The 20,318-nt window shown below is 71.7% G+C and overlaps 1 protein-coding gene across 5 annotated transcripts; it reads left to right on the top strand.

Moving 5' to 3' along the window:
- Positions 1–1,048: 1,048 nt before the first annotated feature.
- On the top strand, positions 1,049–18,899 carry AMDHD2 (amidohydrolase domain containing 2). Of its 5 annotated transcripts, none has more exons than XM_075899010.2 (12): positions 1,049–1,191; positions 4,515–4,660; positions 6,523–6,659; positions 7,528–7,667; positions 7,950–8,004; positions 10,089–10,301; positions 14,686–14,774; positions 15,120–15,264; positions 15,898–16,005; positions 16,471–16,539; positions 17,051–17,152; positions 17,409–18,899. In XM_075899010.2, exons 2-12 carry the CDS (start codon positions 4,578–4,580, stop codon positions 17,495–17,497), a joined length of 1,230 nt encoding a protein of 409 aa, XP_075755125.2. In that variant the 5' UTR covers positions 1,049–1,191; positions 4,515–4,577; the 3' UTR covers positions 17,498–18,899. The 5 variants fall into 5 exon arrangements, with proteins under 5 accessions (XP_075755125.2, XP_089638315.1, XP_075755124.2 ...); XM_075899009.2 differs by lacking the exon at positions 1,049–1,191 and adding an exon at positions 2,362–2,384; XM_075899012.2 differs by lacking the exon at positions 1,049–1,191 and adding an exon at positions 2,693–2,818.
- The last annotated feature ends 1,419 nt before the right edge of the window (positions 18,900–20,318 follow it).

Below are 20,318 nucleotides of genomic sequence, written 5' to 3'. Positions count from 1 at the left end.
CCCCCAGCGACCCGCCCCCACACCTGGCCCCCAGCGACCCACCCCCACACCTGGCCCCCTGCGACCCGCCCCCAGCGACCCACGCCCACACCTGGCCCCCAGCAACCCGCCCCCAGCGACCCACCCCCACACCTGGCCCCCAGCGACCCGCCCCCACACCTGGCCCTCAGCGACCCGCCCCCAGCGACCCACCCCCACACCTGGCCCCCTGCGACCCGCCCCCAGCGACCCACCACCACACCTAGCCCCCTGCGACCCTCCCCCAGCGACCCACCCCCACACCTGGCCCCCTGCGACCCACCCCCAGCGACCCACCCTCACACCTGGCCCCCAGCGACCCACCCCCACACCTGGCCCCCAGCGACCCGCCCCCAGCAACCCACCCTCACACCTGGCCCCCTGCGACCCGCCCCCAGTGACCCACCCCCACACCTGGCCCCCAGCGACCCGCCCCCAGCACCCACCCTCACACCTGGCCCCCAGCGACCCCCCCCTCCCCCAGCGACCCACCCTCACACCTGGCCCCCTGCAACCCTCCCCCAGCGACCCACCCTCACACCTGGCCCCCAGCGACCCTCCCCCAGCGACCCACCCTCACACCTGGCCCCCAGCGACCCGCCCCCAGCGACCCACCCCCACACCTGGCCCCCTGCGACCCACCCTCACACCTGGCCCCCTGCAACCCGCCCCCAGCGACCCACCCTCACACCTGGCCCCCTGCACCCTCCCCCAGCGACCCACCCCCACACCTGGCCCCCAGCGACCCGCCCCCACACCTGGCCCCCAGCGACCCGCCCCCAGCGACCCACCCTCACACCTGGCCCCCAGCGACCCACCCTCACACCTGGCCCCCAGCAACCCGCCCCCAGCGACCCACCCTCACACCTGGCCCCCAGCGACCCACCCTCACACCTGGCCCCCAGCGACCCGCCCCCAGCGACCCACCCCCACACCTGGCCCCAGCGACCCTCCCCCTCTCCCATGTTCCGCCCCCTTCGCTCCCTCGGGGTTTGCGCGAGCGACCTCCCCAAAATGGCGGCGGCGGCTGACTGGCTCCTTTGCTCGCCCCTCCCATCATGGCAGCCCCTGGCGGCCGATCACGTGCTCCGGCCGGGCGCCCCGCCCCAGGCCCCTCCCACCAGCTGCGCGAGCTCACGTGACCCGGCGTCTGGGCAGGGGCGGCGTCGCCAGGTAAGGAGCCGAGCGGCCGGGCCCGGGTCCCTGCCCCCCCCGCCCCGCCCCCCTGGGACCTGTCCCCCCGGGTCCCTGCTCGCCCCCCCCCGGGTCCCTGTCCCCCCCCCCGCCCCGCCCCCCTGGGACCTGTCCCCCCGGGTCCCTGCTCGCCCCCCCCCGGGTCCCTGCCCCCCCCGCCCCGCCCCCCTGGGACCTGTCCCCCCGGGTCCCTGCTCGCCCCCCCCCGGGTCCCTGCCCCCCCCGCCCCGCCCCCCTGGGTCCTGTCCCCCCGGGTCCCTGCTCGCCCCCCCCCGGGTCCCTGTCCCCCCCCCTCGCCCCGCCCCCCTGGGACCTGTCCCCCCGGGTCCCTGCTCGCCCCCCCCCCCGGGTCCCTGCCCCCCCCTTGCCCCGCCCCCCGGGACCTGTCCCCCCGGGTCCCTGCCCCCCCCCCCCTTGCCCCCCGCCCAAGCCGCCAGCGAGGCCGAGCCCCCGCCCCTCGGCGAGTCGGGGCGCCCCCGGCCGGTTTCTGCGGCCTCCTGGCGGGTCTGGGCTCGGCGCGGGGGGCCCGTGGCCCGAGGGCTGGTCGCGGGGACTTGGCCGGCGGCCCGGGAGCTCCCTGTGGCTGTGCCGGCGGCGGGTGCTGCAGCTCGTCTGGGGCTGCCCGCAGGGCTCGGAACCGGCCTGTGGAACTTGCAACCTGCTGTGTCCCGACTGGCCGGTGTTTCCCAAACGCAGCTGCTCCTGGCCAAGCTTGCCAGCTGCCTGCACCGCCCCTGGGATTCCCACCGGAGCCCTGGCTTCCTGCTGTCCGAGTCCGCGCTGCTCCCGGTCGGGCAACAGCCTCTTGTGCAAATCATTTGCGCTGGAGGGCCAGTGCAGCCAGCACAGGACTGTCTTGTGCAAAAAGCCCCGATGGTGAAAATGGCGATGGGGCTTTTTTGCGGAAAAGCGCGTCTAGATTGGCACGGACGCGCTTCCACAAAACGTGCTTTTCACAAACACGTCCCTGCCAATCTAGACGCTCTTATCTGCAAATGCTTCTAATGGAAAACTTTTCCGTTAAAAGCATTTGCGGAAAACCTGCCAGTGTAGACGTAGCCCCCCTGTGTTGGCGGCTTAAGGAGTGTCGTCGCTCCCCTCCGCCCCGGCTGGGCCAGAGGCGCTGCTCTGCGGCCGTGACGGGCCTGTGGCCTTGCACACGCTGGACACGGGTTAGTGGGGAAATGCTCGAAATAAATCCGCAGTCCTGGAGCAGCCCCGTCCCCTCAGGCGCTTTGTGCCGTGTCCCCGAGATCGAGATCAGGTTACTTCCATCCTCCAGCCATGCAGAATCCTGCACGGCAGCCCCCCTGTTCCAGCTGGGTGACACGGAGCCTGGAGCCTCGTTCTTGGCACACGCACAATGCGCCTCTGGTGGTGCATGCCCATGGTTCAGCCCTGGGTTTGGCCCACGGGCTGGGTCATGAGCTTCCCTGGACAGGGCCAGGTATTGACCCGCACGCTGATCCCTGCCCCCCAGAGCCTTGTGGACTCCAGAAGAGCTCCGTGCAGATGTAAGGGTCTGGGCAGCAGCTTGCACAGTCGGGGTCCAGGCAGTACAGTGAAACAGAGGAGCGCAAAGAAGTGATGCTCACTAAATTAAGAGGTCTGGTCTTGCTTCCCCCTCCCTTTTTTCTGCCATCTGCCCTTCTGCCCCACAGTTATTTTTTGGAGTCACAGTGGCACCCGCAGGTCCCATAGCAGTAAGTATTGGGGACAACTTGTTCTTCCTGGCCTCTGGGGACAGGACGAGAAGCAATGAGCAGAAACTGCAGCCAGGGAGGTTTAGGTTGGACATTAGGAGAAAGTTCCTGCCTGTCAGGGGGTTAAATGCTGGGATACGTTGCCAGGGAGGCGGTGGAATCCCCGTCTCTGGGGATATGTAGGAGCTGGTTAGATGAATGTCTAGCAGGGATGGTCTAGACCGGTCAGTGCTTCCCAAACTTTTCGGCAGCTCCCCCTCTTTTTGATCTTTGAGAAATCCTCACGCCCCCCTAACCTGCAGCAAAACTTGGGGGAGGGGAATTAACCAGGGGGGCTGGGTTACCTTGCACCCCCTCCCTGGAATTTCTTCACGCCCCCCCGGTTTGGGAACCCATGGTCCAGACAGTGCTGGGTCCTGCCATGAGAGCAGGGGACTGGACTCGATGCCTCTCGAGGTCCCTTCCAGTCCTAGGATTCTATGACTGTGTGACCCCTGCCCGGTCGTTGGCACCTGTCGAACGTATTCGCACTCGTCTTCTCTCTGTGCAAAGCAGCACCTGCTTCCCCTCCGCCCGCCCGGCCCAGCTCGGTGCCCTAACCCCCTTCCCCTCCACCCTCCTGGCTCAGCTCGGTGCCCTAACCCCCTTCCCCTCCGCCCGCCCGGCCCAGCTCGGCGCCCTAACCCCCTTCTCCTCCGCCCGCCCGGCCCAGCTCGGCGCCCTAACCCCCTTCCCCTCCGGCCGCCCGGCCCAGCTCGGCGCCCTAACCCCCTTCCCCTCTGGCCGCCCGGCCCAGCTCGGCGCCCTAACCCCCTTCCCCTCCGCCCGCCCGGCCCAGCTCGGTGCCCTAACCCCCTTCCCCTCCGCCCGCCCGGCCCAGCTCGGTGCCCTAACCCCCTTCCCCTCCGCCCGCCCGGCCCAGCTCGGTGCCCTAACCCCCTTCCCCTCCGCCCGCCCGGCCCAGCTCGGTGCCCTAACCCCCTTCCCCTCCGCCCGCCCGGCCCAGCTCGGTGCCCTAACCCCCTTCCCCTCCGCCCGCCCGGCCCAGCTCGGTGCCCTAACCCCCTTCTCCTCCGCCCGCCCGGCCCAGCTCGGTGCCCTAACCCCCTTCCCCTCCGGCCGCCCGGCCCAGCTCGGCGCCCTAACCCCCTTCCCCTCCGGCCGCCCGGCCCAGCTCGGCGCCCTAACCCCCTTCCCCTCCGGCCGCCCGGCCCAGCTCGGCGCCCTAACCCCCTTCCCCTCCGGCCGCCCGGCCCAGCTCGGCGCCCTAACCCCCTTCCCCTCCGGCCGCCCGGCCCAGCTCGGCGCCCTAACCCCCTTCCCCTCCGGCCGCCCGGCTCAGCTCGGTGCCCTAACCCCCTTCCCCTCCGGCCGCCCGGCCCAGCTCGGCGCCCTAACCCCCTTCCCCTCCGGCCGCCCGGCCCAACTCGGTGCCCTAACCCCCTTCCCCTCCGCCCGCCCGGCCCAGCTCGGTGCCCTAACCCCCTTCCCCTCCGCCCGCCCGGCCCAGCTTGGCGCCCTAACCCCCTTCCCCTCCGCCCGCCCGGCCCAGCTTGGCGCCCTAACCCTCTTTCTCTCCTTCCTTGTTTTTCTGCCTAGGCCTCGGGGAGGTTGCAGGACACGTCCCATCATCTGCATCACTCCCCTTCACTCAGCCCAGCGATGCCGTCCAACAAGTCTGTCTCGGACGCGCCAATCTTGCAGTTCACTAACTGCCGGATTCTGCGGAGCCACCAGTTGCAAAGGTGAGCCGACGGGCCTGGCTGCATGCGCCTGGTGGGGCTGTGATGCCGCCGCAGGTGAGGCCTGGGCACTGGGAGCCCTTTGGGAGAACGGGGTCCAGCAGCGCGTGCCTGGCGTGGCACACAGAGCTCTGTGCAGGGCCGCTGGCTGGGGCACCACCTGGCTTGGAGAGCTGCAGTTGTTCCCACAGCGGGTCCAAGGGGCACTGACCAGAACGGGGCAGACCCTTACCAGGCCCGCCTGATCCATGCGCCCCTCTACCCGCATCCGTGTGAGGGCAGGGAGGGGCCCGGCCTGGAGCTCGGCCAAGGAGGCTGTGGCCTTGGTTCGTGTTTGGGTGCCATGCGGCTCCCTGGGGCGGGGGTACCTGCTGTTCATTCGGTTCTTGCCCCTGCTGGGTCAGGCTCCAGGCCCTGCGCTGGGGGGCCTGAGGGCTGCTACCTGAGCTCACCGCGGGGCAGGGGGGCTGAATGGCACAGAGATGTGAAACCCCATTTCGTTAGCTGGCTGGTTAACGGTGGAGTGAGGCTGGGGGCTGCTCTGGCCGGGCTGGGGGCAGCCCTCGCTGGTTAACCTCACCCCCCTGGTCAGCCCTCGCTGGTTAACCTCACCCCCCCGGGTCAGCCCTCGCTGGTTAACCTCACCCCCCGGGTCAGCCCTCGCTGGTTAACCTCACCCCCCCCGGGTCAGCCCTCGCTGGTTAACCTCACCCCCCGGGTCAGCCCTCGCTGGTTAACCTCACCCCCCGGGTCAGCCCTCGCTGGTTAACCTCACCCCCCCGGGTCAGCCCTCGCTGGTTAACCTCACCCCCCGGGTCAGCCCTCGCTGGTTAACCTCACCCCCCCGGGTCAGCCCTCGCTGGTTAACCTCACCCCCCGGGTCAGCCCTCGCTGGTTAACCTCACCCCCCCGGGTCAGCCCTCGCTGGTTAACCTCACCCCCCGGGTCAGCCCTCGCTGGTTAACCTCACCCCCCGGGTCAGCCCTCGCTGGTTAACCTCACCCCCCGGGTCAGCCCTCGCTGGTTAACCTCACCCCCCGGGTCAGCCCTCGCTGGTTAACCTCACCCCCCGGGTCAGCCCTCGCTGGTTAACCTCACCCCCCCGGGTCAGCCCTCGCTGGTTAACCTCACCCCCCCGGGTCAGCCCTCGCTGGTTAACCTCACCCCCCCGGGTCAGCCCTCGCTGGTTAACCTCACCCCCCCGGGTCAGCCCTCGCTGGTTAACCTCACCCCCCCGGGTCAGCCCTCGCTGGTTACCCTCACCCCCCCGGGTCAGCCCTCGCTGGTTACCCTCACCCCCCCGGGTCAGCCCTCGCTGGTTACCCTCACCCCCCCGGGTCAGCCCTCGCTGGTTACCCTCACCCCCCCGGGTCAGCCCTCGCTGGTTACCCTCACCCCCCCGGGTCAGCCCTCGCTGGTTACCCTCACCCCCCCGGGTCAGCCCTCGCTGGTTACCCTCACCCCCCCGGGTCAGCCCTCGCTGGTTACCCTCACCCCCCCGGGTCAGCCCTCGCTGGTTAACCTCACCCCCCGGGTCAGCCCTCGCTGGTTACCCTCACCCCCCCCGGGTCAGCCCTCGCTGGTTACCCTCACCCCCCGGGTCAGCCCTCGCTGGTTACCCTCACCCCCCCCGGGTCAGCCCTCGCTGGTTACCCTCACCCCCCCCGGGTCAGCCCTCGCTGGTTACCCTCACCCCCCCCGGGTCAGCCCTCGCTGGTTACCCTCACCCCCCCGGGTCAGCCCTCGCTGGTTACCCTCACCCCCCCGGGTCAGCCCTCGCTGGTTACCCTCACCCCCCCGGGTCAGCCCTCGCTGGTTACCCTCACCCCCCGGGTCAGCCCTCTGGCGTGCGGCTCTTCCCGCAGGGAGGACCTGTGGGTGCGAGAGGGGAAGATCCTCGACCCGGAGAAGCTGTTCTTCGATGAGAAGGGGTCTGCTGACGTCCAGCTGGATTGCAAGGGCAGCATCGTGGCCCCCGGGTTCATTGACGTGCAGATCAATGGTGAGCCGCTCCGGGCCATGGCGCAAGGCAGCCGAGAGTCCAGCGCCGGCCCGCTGCCCGTTGGACTCGGCGCCCTGCTCTGAGCGCGGACCTTGGGGGATGAGCCGAGTCTGCCGATAAGAGTCGCGCAGCCTGGGCCTGGCGCAGCCCTCGGGCCTCGTCCGGCGACCCAGCTTTGTGGGCACAAGGCAGCGTTTGCCAGCAAAGCGCTGGGGATGGAGGGGGCCGCGCCGCGCCCTGTGGGGGAGGGGGGCCGCGTCGCGCCCTGTGGGGGAGGGGGGCCGCGCCGCGCCCTGTGGGGGAGGGGAGCCGCGTCGCGCCCTGTGGGGGAGGGGGGACGCGTCGCGCCCTGCGGGGGAGTGGCAGGCAGTCGGGCGGCTGGGGGGGGGCAGGGGGGGAGGGGGGCCGGGCGCGGGGGAGGGGGCGGGGTGGCCCGGGGGGAGGGGGCAGTGGGGGGCGGGGGGGCGGGCGGGGGAGTGGCAGGCAGTCGGGGGGGCGGGCGGGGGAGTGGCAGGCAGTCGGGGGGGGCGGCGCTCTTGTCCCCGAGCTCTAGCAGGGCCGTGGGGCAGCACAGGCGGACGGTCACCCCGGGGAGAGGCCGGTAGCGCTGGCAGGCGGAGGGCGGAAGGCAGGGTGGGCCGGTGCCTGGGCAGGGGCAGTGCGGGGGGGAGGGGTCTGCCCTTGGGGGCTAGTCCCCAGGGCGACAGGTGCACCCCCCGTTCCCAGGGGTTCGCTGCGCAGCCCTGCCCCCTGCCCCACTCCTGGGCTTGGCGCCTCCCACGGCTGATCTCCAGCCGCTCCTCCCATCGGCCCTGGCGCGCCCCTGCCCCCCGAGCGCCCGGCTCCCCTTGTCTCCTTGGCGGCGCAGGGGGCTTCGGGGTGGATTTCTCCCTGGCCACGGAGGACGTCGAGTCGGGGATCTCGCTGGTGAGCCGGAAGATTCTCTCCCACGGCGTGACCTCCTTCTGCCCGACCCTGGTGACCTCCCCGCCGGCCGTGTACCGCCAGGTGAGAGGCTGCCCCCGTGCGCCGGGGCTAGGCAGAGGGGAGGCTTGTCCCTGGGGCGGCTGCCGGCCGTGTCCCCGGGCCAGGCATGTGGCAGGGGGGCTGGGCTTGTGGGCCCGAGAGGGCGTCCCCCTCGCAGGGCCGAACCCTTTCTGTGTCGGGCTGCAGGCCAGGCGCCGCAGGAACCCCCCGGCCCAGGCAGCTCTTGTGTCCCGGCAGGGGGCTGCCTCTTGCGCTGCGGCCGGGGGGGTGTCCACGAGGCTCTGACAAGCCCCGTCCGTCTAGGTCCTTCCTCAGATCAGCGTGCGGAACGGAGGGCCCGGCGGAGCTGGCATCCTGGGTAAGGCCCCTCTGCCGTGGGCGGGGGGCAGGGCCCTGGCTCCCAGATCTCCAGACGCTGGCGGCCCAGTCCCTCCCTCAGCCTGTCGCGCTCCCCTTCCTGGGCGTGGGTGCGGCGGGTCGTCCTGCTGGGCTGGGGCCGGGGGCTGGGGCCGGGGGGGGTGTGTCGTCCTGCTGGGCTGGGGCCGGGGGGGGGCGGGTCGCCCTGCTGGGCTGGGCCGGGGGCTCGGGCTGGGGCCGGGGGGGGCGGGTTGCCCTGCTGGGCTGGGCCGGGGGCCACGATGGCGTCTCTCGCGCGGCGGAGGGGAGCAGCAGCGTCCGGGGGTGGCAGGGAGCCCTCGGCCGGAGCCGTGGGGCGAGGCTCCGCTGGGGGGGGCTGCACCGCAGGGACCTCGCTCTGCTCCTCGGGCCGAGCCGCTGGCATTTGGGCCAAGCTTGTGAGGAGAGGGGGAGTCGGGCAGAGGAGGGGTCGGGGGAAGAGCCATTCCAGGGGCCCGCAGCTGGTGAGGTCGGGGAGCCAGGCCGGGCACGTTCCAGGGACTCCCCCCCCTCCCTCCCCCCCCCCTCTCCACTCCCGGGGCGGGCGGGGGCCGGGCACGTTCCAGGGACTCCCCCCCCCCCTCCCCTCCCCCCTCTGCCCTCCCAGGGCGGGCGGGGGCCGGGCACGTTCCAGGGACTCCCCCTCTGCCCTCCCAGGGCGGGCGGGGGCCGGGCACGTTCCAGGGACTCCCCCCCCCCTCCCCAGGGGCGGGCGGGGGCCGGGCACGTTCCAGGGACTCCCCCCTCTGCCCTCCCGGGGGCGGGGGCGGGGGCGGGGGCCGGGCACGTTCCAGGGACTCCCCCCTCTCCCCTCCCGGGGCGGGCCCGGGGGGCGGGCGGGGGCCGGGCATGTTCCAGGGACTCCCCCCCCCCTCCCGGGGCGGGCGGGGGCCGGGCACGTTCCAGGGACTCCCCCCCTCCCCCCGGGGGCCGGGGGCCGGGCAGGACGTCCCGGGGCGGGCGGGGGCCGGGCACGTTCCAGGGACTCCCCCCTCTCCCCTCCCGGGGCGGGCGGGGGCCGGGCACGTTCCAGGGACTCCCCCCTCTCTCCTCCCGGGGCGGGCGGGGGCCGGGCACGTTCCAGGGACTCCCCCCAACCCTCCCGGGGCGGGCGGGGGCCGGGCACGTTCCAGGGACTCCCCCCTCTGCCCTCCCGGGGCGGGCGGGGGCCGGGCACGTTCCAGGGACTCCCCCCTCCCCTCCCGGGGCGGGCGGGGGCCGGGCACGTTCCAGGGACTCCCCCTCCCCTCCCGGGGCGGGCGGGGGCCGGGCATGTTCCAGGGACTCCCCCTCCCCCTCCCGGGGCGGGCGGGGGCCGGGCACGTTCCAGGGACTCCCCCCCTCTCCCCTCCCGGGGCGGGCGGGGGCCGGGCACGTTCCAGGGACTCCCCCCTCTCCCCTCCCGGGGCGGGCGGGGGCCGGGCACGTTCCAGGGACTCCCCCCTCTGCCCTCCTGGGGCGGGCGGGGGCCGGGCACGTTCCAGGGACTCCCCCCTCTGCCCTCCTGGGGCGGGCGGGGGCCGGGCACGTTCCAGGGACTCCCCCCTCTCTCCTCCCGGGGCGGGCGGGGGCCGGGCACGTTCCAGGGACTCCCCCCTCTCTCCTCCCGGGGCGGGCGGGGGCCGGGCACGTTCCAGGGACTCCCCCCTCTGCCCTCCTGGGGCGGGCGGGGGCCGGGCACGTTCCAGGGACTCCCCCCCTCCCCTCCCCCTCCCCCCTCTCCCCCGGGGCGGGCGGGGGCCGGGCACGTTCCAGGGACTCCCCCCTCTCTCCTCCTGGGGCGGGCGGGGGCCGGGCACGCTCCAGGGACTCCCCCCTCTCCACTCCCGGGGCGGGCGGGGGCCGGGCACGTTCCAGGGACTCCCCCCTCTCTCCTCCTGGGGCGGGCGGGGGCCGGGCACGTTCCAGAGACTCCCCCTCTCCGCTCCCGGGGCGGGCGGGGGGGGCAGGGACGGGCCGGGGCGGGGGGGGGGGAGGGGCTGGCTCTGGGCCCCCCTGGGGTGCGGAGGAGAAGCAGCCGTGGGTGTTTTCCCTGCTGGCGGGCAGGGGTCCACCTGGAGGGGCCGTTCATAAGCAAGGAGAAGAAGGGGGCGCACCCAGAGCAGCACCTGAGCACCTTCGAGGCGGGGGCCTTCCAGGACGTGCTGGCCACCTACGGGCCCCTGGACTGCGTGCGGATCGTCACCCTGGCCCCCGAGATGGGGCGGAGCAGCGAGGTGATCCGGGAGCTCGCCCGACGGGGCGTCTGCGTCTCGCTGGGTGAGGCTGCGCGGCCGCGTGGGCAGGGCCGGCTGTCCGCTCCCTCGCTGGCTCGGGCCTGACCCCTGCCTGGCGCGGCGCAGGAGAGTCGCTTCCCGTGGAGCCAGGCCCTGCCCTCGCCTTCCCCCCACACCCCCCCACTAACCAGCTGATCGGGGCAGGCAGGAGGGGGAGGTGCTGCTCTGTGGGGCCTGCCAGCAGGTGGGAGGTGCTGGGTTCGGAGGGGATGTGGTGGGGGGCTGTAGGTGGGGGGGAAGCACTGGATACGGGGGGAGGCGGCGGGGGGAGGCGCTGGGTTCTGGGGGGAGGCGGCGCGGGGCTGTCGGTGGGGGAGGCGCTGGGTTCTGGGGGGAGGCGGTGGGGGGCTGTCGGTGGGGGGAGGCGCTGGGTTCTGGGGGAGGCGGCAGGGGGTTGTCGGTGGGGGGAGGCGCTGGGTTCTGGGGGGAGGCGGCGGGGGGCTGTCGGTGGGGGGAGGCGCTGGGTTCTGGGGGGAGGCGGTGGGGGGCTGTCGGTGGGGGGAGGCGCTGGGTTCTGGGGGGAGGCGGTGGGGGGCTGTCGGTGGGGGGAGGCGCTGGGTTCTGGGGGGAGGCGGGGTGGGGGGCTGTCGGTGGGGGGAGGCGCTGGGTTCGGGGAGAGGCGGCGGGGGGCTGTCGGTGGGGGGAGGCGCTGGGTTCTGGGGGGAGGCGGCGGGGGGCTGTCGGTGGGGGGAGGCGCTGGGTTCTGGGGGGAGGCGGCGGGGGGCTGTCGGTGGGGGGAGGCGCTGGGTTCTGGGGGGAGGCGGCGGGGGGCTGTCGGTGGGGGGAGGCGCTGGGTTCTGGGGGGAGGCGGCGGGGGGCTGTCGGTGGGGGGAGGCGCTGGGTTCTGGGGGGAGGCGGTGGGGGGCTGTCGGTGGGGGGAGGCGCTGGGTTCTGGGGGGAGGCGGTGGGGGGCTGTCGGTGGGGGGAGGCGCTGGGTTCGGGGGGAGGCGGCGGGGGGCTGTCGGTGGGGGGAGGCGCTGGGTTCTGGGGGGAGGCGGCGGGGGGCTGTCGGTGGGGGGAGGCGCTGGGTTCGGGGGGAGGCGGCGGGGGGCTGTCGGTGGGGGGAGGCGCTGGGTTCTGGGGGGAGGCGGCGGGGGGCTGTCGGTGGGGGGAGGCGCTGGGTTCGGGGGGAGGCGGCGGGGGGCTGTCGGTGGGGGGAGGCGCTGGGTTCTGGGGGGAGGCGGCGGGGGGCTGTCGGTGGGGGGAGGCGCTGGGTTCTGGGGGGAGGCGGCGGGGGGCTGTCGGTGGGGGGAGGCGCTGGGTTCTGGGGGGAGGCGGCGGGGGGCTGTCGGTGGGGGGAGGCGCTGGGTTCTGGGGGGAGGCGGCGGGGGGGGGGGCTGTCGGTGGGGGGAGGCGCTGGGTTCTGGGGGGAGGCGGCGGGGGGCTGTCGGTGGGGGGAGGCGCTGGGTTCTGGGGGGAGGCGGCGGGGGGCTGTCGGTGGGGGGAGGCGCTGGGTTCTGGGGGGAGGCGGCGGGGGGCTGTCGGTGGGGGGAGGCGCTGGGTTCTGGGGGGAGGCGGCGGGGGGCTGTGGGGGGAGGCGCTGGGTGGGGGGAGGGCGGGGGGCTGGGTGGGGGGGGCGCGGCGGGGGGCGGCGGGGGGCTGAGGCGGAGCGTGCGGCAGAAGCGTTGGTGCAGCAAATCCCCCTACAAGGGCCCATGGTGCTCGCGGCCCTCAGGCATGGTGCTGCCTCAGTGGGGGCTCCGGCCCCCATCTCCACTGGTGAGAGACAGCTTGTTCTGTGGCTGGACCAGCAGCGCCCGGGGGGGGGGGGACCAGCAGCGCCTGGGGGGTGTGTATCAGCAGCGCCCGGCAGGAGGGATGTGGATCAGCAGCGCCCGGGGGGGGGGACCAGCAGCGCCTGGGGGGTGTGTATCAGCAGCGCCCGGCAGGAGGGATGTGGATCAGCAGCGCCCGGGGGGGGGGGACCAGCAGCGCCTGGGGGGTGTGTATCAGCAGCGCCCGGCAGGAGGGATGTGGATCAGCAGCGCCCGGGGGGGGGGACCAGCAGCGCCTGGGGGGGGGGGACCAGCAGCGCCTGGGGGGTGTGTATCAGCAGCGCCCGGCAGGAGGGGTGTGGATCAGCAGCGCCCGGGGGGGGGGGGTGAACCAGCAGTGCCCGGAGGTAGGGGGGTGTGAGGATCAGCAGCGCCTGGCGGGGGGGGGTGTGGGGACCAGCAGCGCCCGGCAGGGGGGGTGAACCAGCAGCGCCCGGGGTGGGGGGGGTGAACCAGCAGCGCCCGGCGGGGGGGGGTGTATCAGCAGCGCCCGGCGGGGGGGGGGGTGTATCAGCAGCGCCTGGCGGTGGGGGGGTGAACCAGCAGCGCCTGGCGGGGGGGGGTGTATCAGCAGCGCCCGGGGGAGCCCTTGGGGCCTGGCGAGGGGCTTTGTAAGTGAACGCTCGTCCCTCCCACCACAGAAACTGCTCCCGCAAAAGCGCCCTCCTCCCCCTCTCGTGGCTGAGGCCTGACACGGCGAGCCCTGGGCACACTGGGAGGCTGCAGCAGGATCCAGGCGCGCCCATGCTCCCAGGCTGGCCCGGGGCAGGAGGGGCATTGCCAGCAGACTTGCAGTGGGCTGGCACACCGGCCCGAGGGCGGGGGGCAATGGGAGGAGTCAGCGGGGCCCCGGGGCGCGTGGGGAGGGCGGGGGGCAATGGGAGGAGTTGGTGGGGCGCGTGGGGAGGGCGGGGGCAATGGGAGGAGTCGGCGGGGCGCGTGGGGAGGGCGGGGGCAATGGGAGGAGTTGGGGCGCGTGGGGAGGGCGGGGGCAATGGGAGGAGTCGGCAGGGCACGTGGGGAGGGCGGGGGCAATGGGAGGAGTTGGCGGGGCGCGTGGGGAGGGCGGGGGGCAATGGGAGGAGTCGGCGGGGCCCTGGGGCGCGTGGGGAGGGCGGGGGGCAACGGGAGGAGTCAGCGGGGCCCTGGGGCGCGTGGGGAGGGCGGGGGGCAACGGGAGGAGTCAGCGGGGCGGGGGGCAACGGGAGGAGTCAGCGGGGCCCCGGGGCGGGGGGCAATGGGAGGAGTCAGCGGGGCGCGTGGGGAGGGCGGGGGGCAATGGGAGGAGTCAGCAGGGCCCCAGGGCGCGTGGGGAGGGCGGGGGGCAATGGGAGGAGTCGGCGGGGCCCCGGGGCGGGGGGCAATGGGAGGAGTCAGCAGGGCCCCGGGGCGCGTGGGGAGGGCGGGGGGCAATGGGAGGAGTCGGCGGGGCCCCGGGGCGGGGGGCAATGGGAGGAGTCGGCGGGGCTCCGGGGCGCGTGGAGAGGGCGGGGGGCAATGGGAGGAGTCAGCGGGGCAGGGGGCAATGGGAGGAGTCAGCGGGGCGCGTGGAGAGGGCGGGGGGCAACGGGAGGAGTCAGCGGGGCGGGGGGCAACGGGAGGAGTCAGCGGGGCCCCGGGGCGGGGGGCAATGGGAGGAGTCGGCGGGGCCCCAGGGCGCGTGGGGAGGGCGGGGGGCAATGGGAGGAGTCAGCAGGGCCCCAGGGCGCGTGGGGAGGGCGGGGGGCAATGGGAGGAGTCGGCGGGGCCCCGGGGCGGGGGGCAATGGGAGGAGTCAGCAGGGCCCCGGGGCGCGTGGGGAGGGCGGGGGGCAATGGGAGGAGTCGGCGGGGCCCCGGGGCGGGGGGCAATGGGAGGAGTCGGCGGGGCTCCGGGGCGCGTGGAGAGGGCGGGGGGCAATGGGAGGAGTCAGCGGGGCAGGGGGCAATGGGAGGAGTCAGCGGGGCGCGTGGAGAGGGCGGGGGGCAACGGGAGGAGTCAGCGGGGCGGGGGGCAACGGGAGGAGTCAGCGGGGCCCCGGGGCGGGGGGCAATGGGAGGAGTCGGCGGGGCCCCAGGGCGCGTGGGGAGGGCGGGGGGCAATGGGAGGAGTCAGCAGGGCCCCAGGGCGCGTGGGGAGGGCGGGGGGCAATGGGAGGAGTCGGCGGGGCCCCGGGGCGGGGGGCAATGTGAGGAGTCGGCGGGCCCCGGGGCGCGTGGGGAGGGCGGGGGGCAACGGGAGGAGTCAGCGGGGCAGGGGGCAATGGGAGGAGTCAGCGGGGCGCGTGGAGAGGGCGGGGGGCAACGGGAGGAGTCAGCGGGGCGGGGGGCAACGGGAGGAGTCAGCGGGGCCCCGGGGCGCGTGGGGAGGGTGGGGGGCAATGGGAGGAGTCAGCGGGGCAGGGGGCAACGGGAGGAGTCAGCGGGGCGGGGGGCAATGGGAGGAGTCGGCGGGGCCCCGGGGCGCGTGGGGAGGGCGGGGGGCAATGGGAGGAGTCAGCAGGGCAGAGGGCAATGGGAGGAGTCAGCGGGGCGCGTGGAGAGGGCGGGGGGCAACGGGAGGAGTCAGCGGGGCGGGGGGCAACGGGAGGAGTCAGCGGGGCTCTCTTTACAGGCCATTCGGTGGCCAATCTGTCCCAGGCGGAGGAGGCCGTGCGGCACGGGGCCACCTTCATCACCCACCTGTTCAACGCCATGTTACCTGTGAGTACCCGCCCCGGCTCCGGCCAGTCCGCGCTCCCCGGGACTCGGCGTCTGCGCGCGTCCGCCTGGGTTGGCGGCGCTGAGCGCAAAACCCCTCTTGCCCCAGTGCCGGCCGGCTGGCGAGGGCTGGCCCAGGCCCCGTGCTCTGCGCGAGGCCCCGGGTGGGCCTGGGTTCCGTGGCCCCAGGCCAGGCTCCCGAGCAGGCAGCAGAGTGGCCCAGCAGCATGAGAAGTCGGGACAGGGTGCAAGATGAGAGAGCGCCCCTCCCCGGGACCCCGGCCGCCCTGGGTGCTGGCAGGCTGCGGGTTTCTCTGCGACGCGCGCCCGTTCCGCCCCCTTGCGCAGTTCCACCACCGCGACCCTGGCATCGTGGGGCTGCTGACAAGCGACCAGATTCCTGCCAGGCGGAGGGTGTTCTACGGCATGATCTCCGACGGGATCCACACCAACCCTGCGGCCCTGCGCATCGCGCATCGCGCACACCCCAAAGGTGAGTCCTGGGCCCGGCTGCCCGATGCTGTGCGCCCGGGTCTGCCGGCCGACCGCCTCCGCCAGGGGTGCGCCATGGGACGGCTCCCCTTCAGGGCGGGGCTGGCCTGGGCCCCGGAGAGAGGGAGCCGTCACTGGTTGGGCCCGGTGCCGGTTCCTACGCAGTGATGCCGAAATCCCTGCTGCGGTCGGTGGGGGGTGCTCCCGGGGCTCCCCAGGAATGGTCCCTGCCAGCACCCCGGCGGGGGCAGGGCAGAGATGCCCTGAGATTGTCCCACGGTCTTACCCTGGGATGTGGCCTTCCAGCCGGGGGGAGGCCGAGAGCGGCTCTGCCCTGCCCGCGCTGCACCTGTTTGTGGCTAAGCAGGGACGTCAGGGCCCCTGTACCTGCATGGTCCCTGGGACTCCCATGTACTCGCCAGCCCAGACCTTGGGTGACCTGCCCGCCTGGCCTGCCTAGGCCACCGCCCGGGTGTGCCCGAGCTGGCCAGCCCTGCCGCTGCTCTCGGGAGGGTCCTGGCTCCTGCCGTTGGCCCCCAGGGCGCAAGGCTGGGTCCTGCCCCAAAGGCCAGGCCAGGATCTGCCAAGCGGGGCCGCAGGCTGGCGCCAACGTGGCCCCTCTGGTCTCCCGTAGGCCTGGTGCTGGTGACGGACGCCATTGCGGGAATGGGCCTGGCCCCGGGCAGGCACACCCTGGGCCAGCAGGTGGTGGAGGTGGACGGGCTGAACACGTACATTGCAGGTAAGCGCTGCACACGCCGCTCGGCCCCCTGGGACACGCTGCGGAGGGCAGAGCCCGGCCCCCCGGCTGTGTCTGCCCCGCACCGGGCTGAGGCCTGACCAGGGGAAAGGCCAGTGGCGTGAGCAGCACCCTCTGCCAGTGCCAGAGGTCCCGCGCTGCGAGCCCAGCCCCTCTGCGAGCCCCAGCTCTCCCGGCCGGGTGCCCCTGGACGCGAGGTCCCCAGAGCAGAGGGCGGAGGCCGGCATGGGGGTGCCGCAGTTAGAACAGGTCAGAAAACTGACGTGGGTGGACACCTGCAGACTCGGGCAACCCAGCGCGCGGGCGACGGTGACAAGACCCCTGCAGGCCACGGAGCCCCGCCACGGAGCCCCGCCACGGCCCCAGGCTCGTCCCACGCGTGGGGCAGGGCTGTAGCCGCACCTCGCTGCCAGACAGCCTTGCCCAGTTTCCTCTCTCCCTGGCCAGGGACCAAGACGCTGAGCGGCAGCGTAGCGACCATGGACTCCTGTGTCCGGCACTTCCAGGAAGCCACGGGTGAGCCTGCACCTCTGTGGGGTGGAGGAGGGAGATCTCTGCAGCAGGGCTGGGAGTGCAGCGCCCCAGGCAGCAGGGAGAGGTCAGGCTTTACCCTCGCCAGCTCCTCCGCAGCCACAGGCGCAAGGGGACCAGGGCTGAATTACCCTGTCGTCCGCCCCCAGCCGCGCTGGCCCTTCCCCCAAGCACCGGCCCGGGGGGCCTGAAGAGCCACGTGGCCGGGGCTCCCAGGCTGGGCCGGGACCTGTCGTACTAACGTGAGGGGTCAGAAGAGAGACGTGGGAACGGGGGACGCAGAGAGGCCCGGGGTGGTCAGTGTCCTGGCAAGCAAGCGCAAACATTCCAACGCCGAGGCTTGTTGGGCAAGTACAAGAGAGAACAAGAACCAGACACGAGCTTTCAATCGGAATCGGAAACGGAAACGGAATCGGAGTGCCAGGTGGTGGCAGGCCCTGCGCTGGCACCTGCCTGGGCGAGACTCGGCTGCGGTAACAAGCTGTTCTCCCCTCAGGCTGCAGCGTGGAGACAGCCCTGGAGGCAGCGTCCCTGCACCCTGCCCAGCTTCTGGGAATGGAGCGCCGCAAGGGGACCCTGAGCTACAACAGCGACGCAGGTAGCTCCCCGCCCCGCTCCCCGCGGCGCAGGAACATGCTGCCCTCCTGCGTGGCCTGGCGCCTGGGTGGGGCAGTGGCTCCCTTGGCCCCCTTGTCTGGCTCTCGGGACCCCTCCCGTGCCGGTCGCAGCAGCCGGGCGATGGCAGCCTTGGGAGGCAGCTCTGCCCCTGACTGCAGGCCCCGGCGTCTCCTCCAGGAGCAGGCGCTGTCACCGCTACGGCCCTGATTCCCGCGGCTTCGCGTCTGTCTCTGCAGATTTTCTGCTGCTGGACGACAGCCTGCACGTGCGCGCCACGTTCATCGCGGGCGAGAGGGTCTGGAGCCACGACGGCTTCGCCATGTGAGGGGGGAGATGCCGGAGCCTGGCCGTGCCCCTCCCCCGCGACCAGCTGCCGCACTGTCCTCTCCTCCCGAAGACCTTGGCCTTTCTTCCCCCGTCCCTTGGAAGTGCCCATGAGCTGCGTGACCCTGGCAGCCCTGCCTGCAGGGAGAGCCGAGGGCCGTGGCGACTGGGGCAGCCTGCTGGAGCCACCTGAGTCTCCGTCCTCTCGGGAGCACTGGGTGAGCCCTGCTGGAGAGGAAGAGGACGCGGCTCCGGGCTGTTCTGTCAGCGAGACGCCCAGCACGTAACTCGGACGTCGCTTCCCAGAGGAGGCCTCTGGCTGCCCCCACAGCGCCTCTTCATGCCCCAGTGTCCACTGCCCCTTGCCTAGAACAGCCCAGTGACAGGCCGGCTGGGGGCCTGCGGAGGGCCCATCTCTCCCCACCAATGGGAGCCTGGGACTGAGTCCATGTTGCACCCCTGCTGTCCCGCACCCCAAAGCAGGGTGCTCTCAGGTGCTAGGCCAACCCAGAGCCTCCTGGGACGAGACCCTGCCCCCTCTTCTCCTGCCTGGCAGAGCCGTGAAAAGCAGGAGCTCCTGGCTCCTCGGCTGCCTTGCTGCTTGGTGCACGGACGCCACGCTGCAGCAGAAAGCCACGGTGCTCTTGAGCCATGTAGGCATGCAAAGCGGGTCCCTCAGGCCTGGCCTCGCCCCGGGGCTCACCGCAGCTTGCGGGGAGGGTGGTTTCCTTGCCCCGGTGAGGAGGTGCCATGTGTTTGCTGTGGGGGACGTAACTGGGACGCCATTCCCCGGCCGCAGGGTTCTCTCCGTTTCTATGCTCGCTGGAAGCTCTGCATGGCATTATGCCCCTATTAGATGGCTGTTCCTTCTCCTACTGCGTCTCTTCGCTGGCGGGATCGGCTCGCTGGAGGAGGCTGAGCTTGATTCTGAACCTACTGCAAGAAAATGGATCTGAGCCGCCCCCTCGTAGCCAGATCCGACCATCCCTGAGCCGTTGCTGGGCCTTAGCAAACGTGGAGTTTGGAAACTGGCAGGTTTCAGTGAGGTTCTTTTAGAAGTTCACTGGAAACATCAGAAAGGGGCTCCTTGGAGTTGGGAGCCCCACCTCAGAGACCTCTGCCTGAGGTCTGCAGGCCCCTGCCCCCGGAGATGTCTCACAGGCACCACTGGGGTTCCAGCCTCACCAGCGGCGCTTCGCAGCCAGGGAACCTCTGTAGGAAAATGGAGGCAATTCCAGGACCAAAAAAGGTTGAATAGACCTTGATTTTGGGACTATTTTGCTTAATTTTCTCAACATTTCTTCATCAGCGCGCACTGAAGGCCGCAGCGAGTCGGACACGCAGACAGGCGTGTCTCTGCGATCCCACAGGATTAATAAAACTGTCTGTACACATGGTTGAAATGCTCCCGCGCACCCTCTCCTGTGCGTACACAGCACACTGTGGGCTGAAAGGGCGTGGTAGCAGGCTGGGAACAAGCTGGTCAGCTACAATACAGGGGTCACTGACAGGTGCCCTTCCCCCCCCCTGTGGGGTACAGCCTGGAATCGGGTCCTGCTGGGCCCATCTGGATCCCACTGCCTGTAACAAGCTTCAGAGCCCTCCAGGCTTGGCCTCATATGCAGGCAGGGGCTGCACCCTGCTGTGTGCATGAATATTTTGGCCAGTCGCTGCATGAATCAACAATAGAGGCTCCAGCCAAAATCCCCTCAACCCAGGACCCTGGACTGATACTGTCCTTCCCTAGTGGAGAAGCCTGACCAGTAAAGATTAGTAGATTCGCTAGCCTGCCCCTCCCACAGGGCGGAGGAATATGCACAACCCTTGACAAGAGTTGAGATTGTTCCTGAAACGCTTCTCACACGACACTTGTTGAGGTGAAATAGAAACTAACTAACTACAGAAAGGTCAGACTTTAAGAACTGAAGTGATAGCAGCCCGATCAAAGATTACCTAAACAAAACAATCTAACCCTTATAGCTAAAGATGATTTGGATTGGTGGCTCACGCGGTTCGATAGCACAGGCAGGACTCCTCTCCCTGTCTGGGACCAGCACTCTCCCCGTCAGTCTGTTCTAAGATGTTTCTGGGTGTTCTCCTAAGAGGAGAAGCAGGCATCTTGGTAGGGTCAGTTCCCTCTTTTAGAGTCTCTTCCACAAAGTGGGAACCTCTGTGTTCCAAGCCAAGTGCCTTGCTCAGTTGGTGTGAAAACAGCTATCGAAATGGAGTCCAGTGTAATGCGAGCTTGTGACATGCCCTTGTGCGTTTTCCTGAGTCCTCTATCTCAGCCCAGTACCCGTATTCTAGCTAGAATGTCCTCAGGAAAGTCCATCAAGTGTGGCTAGTCTTGTCCTTGGTCCACAGTGAGTTGTGTATTTTCTTGGGCCATTCAGCTTGACTAGTTCCTTCCCAACTAGGTGTAAAGCTTTGTGGGTGTTACACTGAGCAGTTGATATGCAGATGCGTTGATATGCAATGGAAGGAGAGGGATGCAGAGAGGAGGAGCATGCAGTGGGAGGAGGGGGATGCAGGGGGGGAGCATGCAATGCAGAGTGGGATGCAGTGAAAGGAGAGGGATGCAGAGAGGGGGAGCATGCAATGCAGAGAGGGGGATGCAGAGAGGGGGAGCATGCAATGCAGAGAGGGGGATGCAGTGGAAGGAGGGGGATGCAATGCAGAGAGGGGGATGCAGTGGAAGGAGGGGGATGCAATGCAGAGAGGGGGATGCAGTGGAAGGAGGGGGATGCAATGCAGAGAGGGGGATGCAGTGGAAGGAGGGGGATGCAGAGAGGAGGAGCATGCAGTGGGAGGAGGGGGATGCA

This window comes from Pelodiscus sinensis, chromosome 15 (genome assembly GCF_052426305.1).
Source record: "Pelodiscus sinensis isolate ZL-2025 chromosome 15, ASM5242630v1, whole genome shotgun sequence".
Lineage (NCBI taxonomy): Eukaryota > Metazoa > Chordata > Testudines > Trionychidae > Pelodiscus > Pelodiscus sinensis.
The sequence above is the reverse complement of the archived record's forward strand: the minus strand, read 5'-3'. Positions and strand labels throughout refer to the sequence as shown.

What these genes read in the sequence shown, in the direction of transcription:
- AMDHD2 (XM_075899010.2), top strand. Translation starts at nt 4,578, where the DNA reads ATGCCGTCCAACAAGTCTGTCTCGGACGCGCCAATCTTGCAGTTCACT. An exon ending in GGGCGTCTGCGTCTCGCTGG is followed by an intron (nt 10,302 to 14,685) that starts GTGAGGCTGCGC and finishes CTCTCTTTACAG; the next exon opens with GCCATTCGGTGGCCAATCTG. An exon ending in GCATCGCGCACACCCCAAAG is followed by an intron (nt 15,265 to 15,897) that starts GTGAGTCCTGGG and finishes GGTCTCCCGTAG; the next exon opens with GCCTGGTGCTGGTGACGGAC.